We start from the raw sequence: 14,664 nt of genomic DNA on the forward strand, positions 1-14,664 counted from the left end.
CCCAGATCTTTCAGCTTCTCGGTGTCCACAGAGTTTAACTTAAAAAGTTTGTTTCTGCCGATGTCGAGAAGAAGTGTTCGGGCATATCCTCGCTTGCACACAGATAGACGCGACAAAGACTTACAAAAACACTGCAACTTACAGGACGAAAAACACGAAAAAGTAGTTTGTTCGGGAGAGAGAGAAGCCGCTGCGTGTGCACGCGCCGCCATGTTGGTATGTTTGGTATGCTTGAGCTCTGTGTGACATGGTTACCTGTCAGCATCTACAGGGGGATTCAAATATGAAGGAAACATGAAGGTGGTGCATTAGAAAAACTGCTGCTTTCAAGCAGAGCAACAAACTGTTTGAACTGATCCAACTTTATTCACACAGACAAAGATTTGTGCATCAGCTGCTGTAACATTTGTAATGAGCATTAATATTAATAAGTGTGAGTGAACAGAGCTGCTGCAGCAGTGAAACTCTCACTGACTGATGTCACGTGAGGCCTTGTTGGCTCGTTGTTAGTTCGCTGCACTGAAACAGGAAAATCCAGCTGTTAGTCATAATGTTTGTGTTTGTAAAGCACTTTATAACTGAGGACAGTGTGGAGGAGAGTCTGTGTGAGTCAGCTGCACCACTGCTTCATGCTTTGGTGTTTGTAACATAACCCTGTAGACTGCTTTTAGTTTCAGTGTCCTTATTTTGCCCTCAGTTATTGGTTCTCACTGTCTCCAGATCAGGTTCAAACACAGAGGAGATCAGGGCTTTGCAGCTGCTCCTAAACTGTGGAACAAAGACCCACGCAACATTAGAGACCTTCAACACCCTCCATCCTCTTCCTCTTCTCCTTATCCCAGCTAACACAGAGAGACACTCACAGCACACAGAGCGGAGTGTGGGGGGAAAGGCCCCACTCAGGTGGTGGAAATGACCTCAGGAACTTGTTGCTGTGAGGCAACAATGATCAGCACCACCATGCTGTTTGTTTCACTCATGGTTTCTCATCTTATGTTTGTTTTAATCTGTTGAATTATTTCAGGACTTTGACTCCTTTAAATGTGCATCACTTTGGTCAGCAGCTGTTTCAGTAACACTTTATAACACCAGCTGCAAATAAGGCTCAAGCAGCCTGTAGTTACCTGTAAGTTTGTGTAACAAGTAGGTTTGTGACACACAACACACAACTATAACTACACAACACACTAACTACAGCCTCCAAACACGCTCAACGTCACTAATGTCTCACATGTGAAAACTCGCTCTCTCTCTCCCTGTCTTTCGCTCGCCCGCTTTCCGTCGCCGGTGTCACTCCTAAAAACTTCCCCTTCTCCCTAAACAACCAAGTGCCACATGTTGCCATATCATTTTTTGATTGGCTGACATGGTACACTTTAACACCAATCCGGTTGTTCAGTCTGACGTCACTAGCCGTGTCTGGGTCTAAACTCCGCTGCAGGTCCATATATCAAACGATCACTATGGCATTACTGAGAGCTGAAAAACTGTCTAAAGTCTTTCATCTTTAATAAAATGATCAGCGTTCTGCTCTACCAGGTGTAACAATTGAGTTTAACATCCAGGCATCCATGAAAACGGAATTTATGACATTTAACGGAGTTAGAAGTTAGCAGGGAGTTAGCTCGCTAGCTTCTATCTAAATACAATATAGCATGTCCTGACTGCTGGGTTTTGGAAACAAATTAAAACGTACAGCTCTGCTATCACTTCCAGCATAAATGAAGACAGAAAACTAAAAAGCAGTGACGTTTGTAGGGTTACTGAAGTTGGGCTAGCTGGTATATAATGATGTGCTACGTGACCGCTAGCGACACAGCTATGTTAGCATAATATAAACAAGCTAACTTTTTTTCCACTCGATAAAAGTTACCGTGAGTGTTCTCGGTGGTCAGGAACAAATGTAATCGCATGGCAGGATGCTGTAAAAGGACCAAATTTCAGCCAGGAGAACAACTGAGATAATCCATCCACAATACGAGGTTAGTCATTCATATACTGCTGCATGGGCTGGGCTGTAGTTACATCCTAAGGTTTTAAAAACTGAGCTTAAATAAATGATTAGCGGTAATAAAAGCCGAGGGAGGTCAACAGTGATCGCTGACTGTTTTAGGAGCTTTTTGAGATCAAATAGAAGAAAATACAAAACATTAAACATGTTAACAACACAAAAGCCATATGAAACGCAGACTACTTTAGACCCGGAAGTAGGATTCATTGTGTCATCACTGAACAACCGGATAGGGAAGGGGTGTTTTTTCTTTTTCTTTTTTCACTCACAAGCGGAGAGTGTTTGCTAGCGCTGTCTGTAGAAAACGCCGTTTTTACCGTTCTTCCCGATGTAAACACCACTGTTTTGTTCAGAAAAAAACATCGCGTGTATTTTTTATCATAACTCTGGTTTTACGTGGCCCATTGACACAATTCAAAAACTGGTATATAGTTTGAAGTCCGCACTTTCGACCCAAGCTGTGAAATGGAGACTGAGTCGCTGTGTTGTCTTAAATTGATCATGTGATGTTGACGTGCTGGCGCGTCCCTCGACCCCAGAGGGTTAATGAAAAGTTTTAGTTTTACACACAAGAAGACTGAAGATGAAGTAAAAACCTTGAACTTTACTTCTGTGTCTGATGTTTATTGAAGCTGTCAGCTGTCTGTCAAAGTGGACAAATGGACGCACAGTATTGGCGAAACAGTAAAGCCCCTTCATGACGAGCAGAGACATTCAAGGAGAGAAATGCTGCTGATGCTGCTGCTGACGCCTGGCTCACAGCAGCATCGAGAGATGGATGACACAAAGAAATAACACAGCTGTCCGCTCTAGAGACCACCGACAGAGTCAGCTGTTCACCAGCTAACACCTGTGACTCCACCCAGATGAAGCTTTAGCACCACACCTGCAGAAGCTGCCTGTTCACACCGAGGAATGAATGAGAGCATTTCAAGGTCAGGACCACCTCAAGAACCAGACTGTGATTTATCCCCACTCAGCACCTCACCCACCACACAGCATACAGGAACAGTCTTCCAGTCATGACACTAGATGGCTGTTATTACATTTGGCACGAGGGGATCTCAAAGAAGTGTCTCACAAAGTTGGACTGAGCACAGAAATCCTCATTCAGAAAGAATCAGTGAAGGGAAACTCCGTCCTAATACCCTCGTACACACAATAATAACATGGACTGAACCACCACTCACAGCCACCAGCACTTTATACAGCCTCTGTAGGAATTATCCACATATCTCACTGATCTTAACTGCACTACTGTATAGTTCTGTGTAAATAATCATTCTGTACATACGATAATCTTTAATCCTACAACTGTTTATAACCCGCATAGTTCACATTTCTGTATAACTGTATATCTCAGATTCTGTATAGTTTTTCATATTTATATCCTGTTCATAGCCTGTACTCACTACAGCCTGTACATACTTATAGTTTTAGCATATTCACAACATACACTCAACAAAAATATAAACGCAACACCTTTGTTACTGCTCCCATTTCCCATGGGATGGACGTAGAGACCTAAAATTCATTCCAGATACACAGTATAACTATCCCTCCCAAACAGTGGTCACAAATCAGTCCAAATGTGTGGTAGTGGGCACATCTGCTATATTGAGATAATCCATCCCACCTCACAGGTGTGCCACATCAGGATGCTGATCTGACATCATGAGTAGTGCACAGGTGTACCTCAGACTGCCCACAACAAAAGGCCACCCTGGAATGTGCAGTTTTGTCTCACAGCAAAATGCCACAGATGCCACAAGAAATGAGGGAACGTGCAATTGGCATGCTGACAGCAGGAATGTCAACCAGATCTGTCGCCCGTGCATTGAATGTTTATTTCTCAACCATAAGCCGTCTCCACAGGCGTTTCAGAGAATATGGCAGCACATCCAACCGGCCTCACAACCGCAGACCTCGTGTAACCACACCAGCCCAGGACCTCCACATCCAGCAGGTTCACCTCCAAGATCGTCTGAGACCAGCCACCCAGACAGCTGCTGGAACAATTGGTTTGCACAACCAAACAATTTCTGCACAAACTGTCAGAAACCGTCTCAGGGACGCTCAACTGCATGCCCGTCGTCCTCATCGGGGTCTTGACCTGACTCCAGCTCGTCGCCGTAACAGACTTGTGTGGGCAAATGCTCACATTCGATGGCGTCTGGCACGTTGGAGAGGTGTGCGCTTCACGGATGAATCATGGTTCACATTGTTCAGGGCAGATGGCAGCTGAGAATGTCCCAGTTCTTGCATGGCCAGCATACTCACCGGACATGTCACCCATTGAGCATGTTCGGGATGTGCTTGACCGGCGTATACGACAGCGTGTACCAGTTCCCACGATTATCCAACAACCTCGCACAGCCATTGAAGTGGAGTGGACCAACATTCCACAGGCCACAATTGACAATCTGATAGACTCCATGCGACGATGTGTTGCACTGCATGAGGCAAATGGTGGTCACACCAGATACTGACCGGTTCTGGGTCCCCAGACCCCCAATAGCGCAAAAAACTGCACATTCCAGGGTGGCCTTTTGTGGTGGGCAGTCTGAGGTACACCTGTGCACTACTCATGATGTCAGATCAGCATCCTGATGTGGCACACCTGTGAGGTGGGATGGATTATCTCAATATAGCAGATGTGCCCACTACCACACATTTGGACTGATTTGTGACCACTGTTTGGGAGGGATGGTTATATTGTGTATCTGGAATGAATTTTAGGTCTCTACGTCCATCCCATGGGGAATGGGAGCAAAAACAAAAGTGTTGCGTTTATATTTTTGTTGAGTGTACTTCATACCGTGTACATTGTAACATACCATAATAGACCCATTTCTGTAATGTACTCACATATCTATATTATTGCTAATATATATTGTCCATCCATCCATCCATTCGCTTCCGCTTATCCTTTTCAGGGTCGCGGGGGGCGCTGGAGCCTATCCCAGCTGTCATAGGGCGAAAGGCGGGGTACACCCTGGACAGGTCGCCAGTCTGTTGCAGGGCTAACACATAGGGACAGACAACCATTCACACTCACATTCACTCGCACATTCACACCTAGTGACAATTTGGATTAATCAATTAACCTATCCCCACAAGCTGCATGTCTTTGGACGGTGGGAGGAAGCCGGAGTACCTGGAGAGAACCCACGCAAACACGGGGAGAACATGCAAACTCCACACAGAAAGACCCCGGCCTGATGGTGGAATTGAACTCAGGACCTTCTTGCTGTGCGGCAACAGTGCTAACCACCGTGCCACCGTGCTACAATATATATTGTAATATATCTATATCACTAAAGCACTTCTGGATGGATGCAAACTGCATTTCGTTGCCTTGTACCTGTGCATGTGCAGTGACAATAAAGTTGAATTCTATTCTATTCTATTCTATTCTATTCTATTCTAAGTGTCACGGTCCCTTTGTCTGCCCGGCCCTCCCAGCAAGGCTTCCTGCATTTTTGTTTTGATTTCTGCTCTCCTGTCTTTCCTCTGCCTGGGCGGAGGTCTTGGCGGGCTCCCGCCTTCGGCTCACGCACCTCTGAGTAATCGCGGACATGTGGCTCATTATCCAGCCTTCCTCAGCAACTACTTAAGACGCTGGTTCAAAGCTTCTCGTCGCTGGATGTTGTTAGACACACATCAATGACACCCTGGCTCTTGTTATGTCTTGTGTTTATTCCTAGCGTTTCCTGGTTCTGATTCATCTCTCGTTTACCTGTACATAGATTCCTGGACCCGTCCTGTAAGATGACCTCCTCTCCTCTCTCCTTCCTGTGCTCCTCATTTCTCCTTTACATTTCTAGACCATCATCCTCTCTTTTCCTCCACTCACTGCTTTCCCACCTGTCTGAACACCTGTGCTGTAAACTGACCAAAGATGAACCCGAGTCTGATCACATGACTCATCGTAGTGTTCTCATGTCTCCAGCCATCTCTCCTGTGTACACTGATACCATCATTGATCCTTTTCCTGCTTTAACAATGAATGCTGTGTTTTGATTGGCTGTGTTTTGATGCATCTGTACAGATTTGAACATAACTGTGTGATCAGTGTTTGTTCTGTGTGTGAGTTTAAAGTCAAAGCTCTCAAACCTGCAGCATCAGGAGGATCCACGGCTGTACTGTTGGTACCAACATTGTCTGACTGACAGGTTTTAACTTCAGCTGTTTTCTCTTTCTTCTGACATCCTTTCAAACCACACACTCACAAACTGCAGTTGTTCTGTCCTCCCAACTGTTGTTCATGAGATCTGAGTTTGATTTCATCTTTTTATTGTTTCATGTTTTAAACATGAAGCTGGACCCATCGTACTTCTCCGTCTCCTAAACCCACTCCGATATCTTTTATTTTCATTATAGTTTGTTAATCTGTTGTTTATCATCGTCTCCATTATGTTGCAGATGTTGAAACCATCCGTCTGCCATTTCCTGGTTTCATGTTGGTACAATCTCTGCTTCCTTCCAGCTCTTTGGAAGTTTCCCATCCTCCCAAACTCTGTGATATTCTAGTAAAATATCTTTAGATGATTTGACCTGATATAACAACAGAATACATGCCCCAAAATGTATTTTGTAACGTATTCCGTTACGTTACTCAATGACAGTAACGTATTCTGAATACTTTGGATTATTTAATATATTATCATGCTTTTTACAACTACATGAATGTCCTATTGCTGTGTGATTTATTACCGTTACTGAAGGTTGCTTGCCATATAAATACCAACTAGATATTTAAACCTTAATATAAATGAGTAACAGTAGGTGGACATTAGGTAAGGCTGCACTTTTTGCAGTGATCTCGTGTAGAAAACTGTTTCACGCGTATATAAAACAGGTCTGAGGCTTGAACCGTAGTAAAGGGACCTCTGGCTAATACGTCGGGCTCGTAGCTGAAAACTAGCTTTACTTTGTTGTCTGGGTCGACTTTGCTTGACCCAGACAACAAAGTGAGAGGCGAGAGACAGAGAGAGGCGTTGAAAGGCTGCTCCAACAGAACTTACTGTTTCGGAGGAAAACACGAACACGGTGTACAGTCGAGTCTTAATAGCTTACTTACAACTGGGCTCCTCAGGCACTGTTTTTGGCTGCAGTGGTTATTATTATATTTACATGCTTCAAGCTCCCGTTTCTGCTCGGTGGCAACTCGTACTTTTCCTTTTTCTCCCTCCTCGCGCTCACAGACCCATAACGTGTATGACAGTTCTCCCTGCAGCACGGACTACACTGCCCATGAGGCTACATTCTTTAGGGCTATGCCTGTAAGACTCTGCCTGTTGCTTTCATATTAAATGATTTTGTGAATAATAATTTTAAAAAATATTTCTTCACGTCATTATGCAGCTGCAAGCAGAGGTGACATGGGCCGTGAGATTGAGACACAGACATTAGAGCCTCTTAATCGTGTTTTGTTTGGGTTTCCACCAACGTGGAATTACCAAAACTAGAGAGAGCATAGCCTAACATATGAGACTGGAAAAGACCACGTGTAATCCATTATTTCAAGTAACTGTATTCTCATTACCACCTATTTAAACGGTAACTGTAACAGAATACAGTTACTCATATTTTGTATTTTAAATATGTAACGCTGGTACATGTATTCAGTTACTCCCCAACACTGCTGTAATAACTCCTGATATTCTATAACTGTTTTCTTCACTAATATTATCTGGACTATATTGATCTTTCACTGCTGTGACTTCACCAGCCTCCACTGTCACTGCTCCACCCTCCCCCACAGCTGAGCTACAGACCTCCACAGATCTTTAATCACACTTTGTTTGTGACCTTCCCTCCTTTCTTCCTCATCGCCTGCTTTGCTGCTTCTAAAACAGCGTTACAAACACAACAACTTACATCATCAACACTCACATCACTTTGTACAGTTTACTAACAAATCTGAATGTCCTCCAGTCAGCAGCACTGAAACACCACTTCATCACCCCCTGTATCGCTCCTCTACACCCAGCTCTGTATCATCATTACAGGAGTGAGGTCACTTCCTGTCTGTGACTTCCTGCCATCAACAAACACCTGACAGCCAATCTGAGACCATCCTGAGATCAGCTGCTGACTCTGTCCCTGCTCTAATATCTACTCTTGTACAGCTTCTTTAACTTCATTCATTCTTCACTGACTGCTCTGCTCACTGTGACCATTAAAATCCCCACACCACATTATTTTCACTGCACTGGTTTCATCCACTGGTTCTGATGACAGTCTGCTACTTGGGCTGTAAAAGCTGAGCTTAAACTGTCCCAGTGTACAACAATCAGCCTGTCCTCTCTGCTGGTCCTCCCCGAGTCTCTTATTAACATGACACGTCTCTGAGAGCAAATACGTCTCTGCTGCCTTCAAAGTTACTTTCATATGTTTCCATTTGTCTGTACACTTTATTACATATGCAGTGAATCATCTTCTCTAAGCGCTGTATGAGGTTCCTGTATGTTTCTGACATCTGATGCTGACACTGAACAAATGTTTCTCGTCCTCTCCTCTCATACTTAGAAAACAGGAAATACTTTGTATCAATAGGTAACTTCACATCTGAGCAGACAAGTATCACATGTGGAGTTCCCCAAGGTTCCATCTTGGGACCCCTTCTGTTTAACATTTACATGCTCCCACTGGCACAGATTATAAACAACAACAAAATAAACTACCACAGCTATGCAGATGACACACAAATATATATCACAATGTCACCAGGAGACCGAGGCCCTGTACAGGTTCTTGGTAAATGCATTGAGAAAATTAATGACTGGCTGTGCCACAATTTTCTCCAGCTAAACAAAAACAAAACTGAGGTAATAGTCTTTGGCGCCAAAGAAAAACGATTACAGGTCACCAGAGAACTTCAATCTATACATCTAAAAACCACAAACCAGGCGAGAAATTTGGGTGTAGTGATGGATGCAGACCTAAACTTAGAAAAACACATTAAGACAATAACAAAATCAGCTTACTATCACCTCAAGAACATTTCAAGGATAAAAGATCTGATGTCTCAACAGGACCTGGAAAAACTAGTCCATGCATTCATCTTTAGTAGGCTTGATTACTGTAACAGCATCTTTACAGGTCTACCTAAAAAATCCGTCAGACATCTACAGCTCATTCAGAACTCTGCTGCTCGAGTCCTCACTAAGACCAAAAAAGTGGACCACATCAGTCCAGCTCTGAGGTCTTTACACTGGCTGCCTGTCCGTCAGAGGATAGACTTTAAAGTTCTGATGCTGGCCTATAAAGCTCTGAATGGTTTAGGACCAAAATACATCAATGACCTCCTGACCCAGTATGAACCTTCCAGATCCCTCAGGTCATCTGGATCCGGTCTTTTATCAGTTCCCAGAGTCAGAACCAGACACGGAGAAGCTGCATTGAGCTTTTATGCTCCTTATATCTGGAACAAACTCCCAGAAAGCCTCAGATCAGCTGAAACACTCAGTTTATTTAAATCCAGGTTGAAGACTCACCTATTCTCAGCTGCATTTAAATAAAGCACCAAATCCACACTTTTAAGCTTAAATTTCAAAACTTACATTTAACTACTGATTTTATCTACTGTTCTGATTTTATCTGTTTTGATTTTATATACTGTTTTGTTTGTTTGTTAATTAGCTTGTTTGTTTGCTTGTTTTAATCAATTTTAAATCATGCTTTTTATTTGTTTTTGTTTCTAATGTCTCTGTAAAGCACTTTGAATCACCTTGTTGTTGAATTGTGCTATACAAATAAACTTGCCTTGCATTCTTTCCGTTGACAGTTACTTTGTAACTTCATGTTATCGACTGCTCTGACTTCTTCTACTTCCAGCAGTTTGTAGCACAGCAGTGATGCTTCTATCAGAAACATGCTGCTTCTCCTTCATCCTCCTCTCATTGATCTGAATCAGCTGTTTTCACAGAGAAACGCTGCACAAATCCTTCACTCCACTATTTCTGTCAGCAGAGGACTCGCTCTATCATGGCTGCTGCTCCTTTTTCACTCATTTGTGCTTTGAATCCAATCTGTTTCTCATCATCACCATGAACAGGCTGCTCATCAATCAGCACATTAGCTGTAGATCAGCTGCACACTGATGAAGATGCTCAGACAGACGGGCTGGGCACACAGAGGACTTTATGATCTGTTCTTCAATTCAGTCCAACATGGATCATTTCTGCTCACAGTCCAATCATCTCTGGAAACTTGTGCTTCCATGGCACAGCTGGGCTACTTCAACAAATAGCGCTACACCTCTGGTTGTCAGCTTCACCATCGCTCTCCCCGTGGCTACAGTACAAGTGAGCTGACACATCCATCAGTGGAGGCTGTGGGCCAGTAAGGAGCAGCAGCTGCCTGCAACATGGGCTTTACATTGAAAACAGCCACAAGTCTGGGCCTAACCACGCCTTTGGACTTCTTCTTCATTCCAATGAGATTTACATTTCAGGGAGTTCCCCTGGAAAAAGAGCCATTTTGAAAGCTGTTTGCTGACTTCATCAATAATCTGCTTCAGTCATCCAGATGAGAATCCTGAGAATGGAGCAGCCCTGATAGCAGCTCATAGGATCACAGTGTTTTTCATTCAGCTGATTGATTTCACAGGTTAGGAGGTGAACAATCTAACTGTGCTCCTCCTTCCACCTTTGGACCACTCATTTAGTGACAGCCAGGATGTGACAATCAGCTGTGACACAGGAAAACATGAGGTGGGAAACTCTGGAGAAGATCTGCTTTTGTCTACAGGGAGGCTCGCACATCTAATCTGCTCACCATCACTCAACTCACTTCAACAACATGCTGACTCAGTCATTTCTGCACGTTTCCTCATGTTACAGCCCTGACTTCAGTTCAGCTGAGGAGGAGATGAGGGAGGAGAGAGCAGTGGTGGAGGAGGCAGATAAGGAAGAAGAGGAGGAGAAGATCCAAAGAGGAGGCAGGGGGAGAGGCTCAGGAACAGTTAGATCAGAGACTTTGAGCCATCATGGACTCCCACTCCTTCCATCCAGCCCTGTGTGGATCAGCAGCTCCAAAATGTCTGCTCACTCATGTTCTTCCTGTCTGTGCTCTTCTTTCATTTCACTCATTATATATGAGCTGCTCCTAAATCACACTGGATATGGATTTTCTGTCCATCCACACTAATTCTCTTCATCCTCACCTGATTGTTTGGATGCTCTTTGACAGCACATTGAAAATCCTCACAGTGACTTCTATTGCCACACTGACTGGACACATACAAAGTTGAAGGCTTCATGTGTTTGGCACAAATAATACTTTGGTAGGTCTGAGTTGTGTTTTGAACCATCTCTCAGGACCAAAGTCTTTTTGCTTCCTTCAAAAAGAGCTGAAGGCTTTTTACCTCACAGTTTGTCCTTTGATATTATTGGATGATGGACTGTGGGAAACACAAATGTGCACTTCTTAATGGCTCATATGTGCTGTGAAAGAGCTCTTTGTGATCTTGAAGCTTTTCAATAGTTTTTCTTTGGCTGTTTGTAAAGTTTTCTGTGTGAACTCTCAGGAATCTGGAGCAGTCTAATAGAAGTCTACTGGGGTACAGAGGGAGGAGCTTCTGTCAGACTCTTTCTGATGAGGAACTGAAGCCGCTCTCATGGTCTCATCAAATCATCAGACTCTGCTGAGAACAACAGTCATGTGACCTCTCAGAACAAACAGCCTGTTAGTTTCCTGCTGCCTCCATCACTCACTTTCATTCACTCTCAATCACACAACTCAAATCATGCCAGAGGCTTTTATTTTGAAGGTAGGATCATTTTAATGCTCTTCTTAGTTCATTTAAACACACAGTTGCTCCGCCTGACATTTTTGGCTTTTAGATCAAAACATCAAAGAATTTATTTTATTTGAATGAACTGAAAATAGATTCAAACTAAAAGCTTTTAGAGAATAAACTCCTACATGACCTCTGACCTTTGACCTGTATCTACAGCACTGACCTCTGACTTTCAGCTCCACTTGTCTCTTCAGCAGGATGTTTCCCTCCCTGCTGTAGACGGTGCAGGTGTAGGTCCAGTTGTCTCCATCTGTGGGGTGTTTCAGGGTCAGACTGAGGTCTCCAGTTTTCAGCAGGTCTTCATTCATCTTCGTTCGGTCTCTGTAACGCTGGTGCTGTTCTTCAGGCTGGTCAGAGCCGTTCTCATACACGTGGACCTTCCTGTCATATATGGTATCGCCCATCCACTCCACTTTAGCGTCTTCAGGCAGGTGAAGTGTGGTGTTTAAGGGCAGCTGGACAAACTCCACCCCTGAATCCACCTCCACCTGGGGGACTGAGAGGACAACAAAGCACAACATGAGCTTGGATGGAGACATTTGTGTTGACTCTAACAGGCTGAATGCTGCTGCTTCACTGGGAGCTCACTGTTAGATAGAAAGTGGTCAGTGTGAAGAGGAGACGCAGCAGAAAGATGAAGACTGACAGGAAGAAAGCAGTGAACAGACTGTTGGAGCTGCTGTTAGTGGCATCAGTGACAACGATGAGGCCGCCTACAGGGAGGAGGTGGATCGTCTGGCTGAGTGGTGCGACAGAAACGACCTGCTGCTTAACACCGAGAAGACCAAGGAGCTCATCGTGGACTACAGGAGGAATGCTGACCCACATCCACCCATCCACATTAAGGGGACGGCTGTGGAGTGTGTGAGCAGCTTCAAGTTCCTGGGAGTCCACATCTCCGAGGATCTCACCTGGACGACCAACTGCTCCAAGCTGGTCAAGAAGGCTCACCAGCGCCTCTTCTTCTTGAGGACTCTGAGGAAGAACCACCTGTCCTCAGACATCCTGGTGAACTTCTATCGTGGCACCATCGAGAGCATCCTGACCAACTGTATAACAGTCTGGTACGGGAACTGCTCTGCCTCGGACCGGAAGGCGTTGCAGAGGGTCGTGAAAACTGCCCAGCGCATCGCCGGAGCACCACTTCCTGCCATAAAAGACATCTACAGGAAGCGGTGTCTGAAAAGGGCTGGGAAAATCATCAGAGACCCCAGTCACCCATCACATGGACTATTCACCCTCCTGCCCTCTGGGAGGCGCTACAGGAGCCTCCGGACTAAGACCACCAGGTACCGGAACAGCTTCTTCCCCACAGCTGTCAGACTCCTGAACTCTGCCTCCTGACATCTGACCCACGTTAACTCATGGACTGGACATACACACACACACACAACCACCTACACACACACACACACAATGGACAACTGTACCCTCAAACACACAATAATAACATGGACTGAACCACCACTCACAACCACTAGCACTTTATATAGCCTCTGTAGAAACTATCTACACCCTCACTTATCTTAACTGCACTACTGTATAGCTCTGTGTAAATAATCATTCTGTACATTCGATAATTTTTAATCCTACAACTGTTTACAACTTGCATAGTTCCCATTTCTGTATAACTGTATATCTCAGATTTCTGTAAAGTTATTTATTTCATATTCTGTATAGTTTTTCATATTTATATCCTGTTCATATCCTGTACATAGCTTGTACTCACTACAGCCTGTACATACTTATAGTTATAGAATATTCACAACATACTTCATACCGTGTACATTATAACATAATAGACCCATTTCTGTAATATACTTACATATCTATATTATTGCTAATATATATTGTAATATATCTATATCATGGCTAAAGCACTTCTGGATGGATGCAAACTGCATTTCGTTGCCCTGTACCTGTGCATGTGCAATGACAGTAAAGTTGAATTCTATTCTATTCTATTCTATTCTATTCTATTATGACATTGATGCTTGAAGGGAGTCAAAAGTACTCTGCATCTTGGTGCAGGAGTTCATGGTTAGTGTTTCATAAGTAGATTGTGGCTTTGCAACATTAAAAAATGCATTTAGTTATCCACATGATCCTCATTGGACTGGTTAGGACCAGTAGTCCTCTTTAATAATTTGGCAAAGTGATTTCAGTACTGAGATTAAAACAAAAAGTTAAATTTGTCACACAAGGGGTCCAAACACTCAATTTTTTCTCCATAACCCCTCATTATGAAAGTGGTAAAACCATCCATTTTGACGACTCTGCCACAAGGTGAAAAACATATTGTGGGGAACTCCAGGCCTCGAGGGCCGCTGTCTTGCATGTTTTACATGTGTCCTTAATCCAACACAGCTGATTTTAATGGCTAAATTACCTCCTCAACATGCTTTGAAGTTCACCAGAGGCCTTTTAGCGAACTCGGCTGGCGGTGTTCCAGATCTACTGGCGTTTAGATCAACTGGCGTTGGTCGAACAGATGTGTGGCAGTCTTGCGTTTCAGGAGCTGCTACCGACAAACCAGCAAAAAAAACGCCAAATGTGTCATCTGTGACACTTGTGAGGTTATCTCAAACAAACTCCGTCAGTCGTGATGCTGTTGAACAACAAAATGTTTAAAAATGTGGCGAGTTTACCTGGTGATATCCTCATGCGCGACGCGATCGCGAAAACAGCAAACAATTAACACCACGCCGATGTTGTTCACAGGACAGCAAGAGTAAACGATTGGGAGACTTGTCGTCGTTATCGTTCCCCTCGCACGGTTTATTTCTCCGGTTTCAGCGTTTTTGCTTCGCAACTAAAGCGAGCAGTTGTCCACTATTGAATTAAG

The 14,664-nt window shown here is 43.9% G+C and overlaps 1 protein-coding gene across 5 annotated transcripts in view; it reads right to left on the reverse strand.

Annotated features, from left to right (window-relative positions):
- The window catches only part of LOC309703501 (butyrophilin-like protein 2), a 522,068-nt gene that overhangs the window by 171,163 nt on the left and 336,241 nt on the right, over positions 1-14,664 (reverse strand). Inside the window, exon 1 of one of the 5 annotated variants that reach the window (XM_082528384.1) lies at positions 11,983-12,490. The exons of the other annotated variants lie outside the window; for them this stretch is intronic. Within the exon in view, the coding sequence (XP_082384510.1) occupies positions 11,983-12,358 (376 nt within the window). The 5' untranslated portion in view covers positions 12,359-12,490. Of the gene's footprint in view, positions 1-11,982; positions 12,491-14,664 lie in introns of those variants that run through there. 5 annotated transcript variants of the gene reach the window in all.

This window comes from Aulonocara stuartgranti, assembly GCF_965226115.1.
Source record: "Aulonocara stuartgranti genome assembly, chromosome: 3".
Lineage (NCBI taxonomy): Eukaryota > Metazoa > Chordata > Actinopteri > Cichliformes > Cichlidae > Aulonocara > Aulonocara stuartgranti.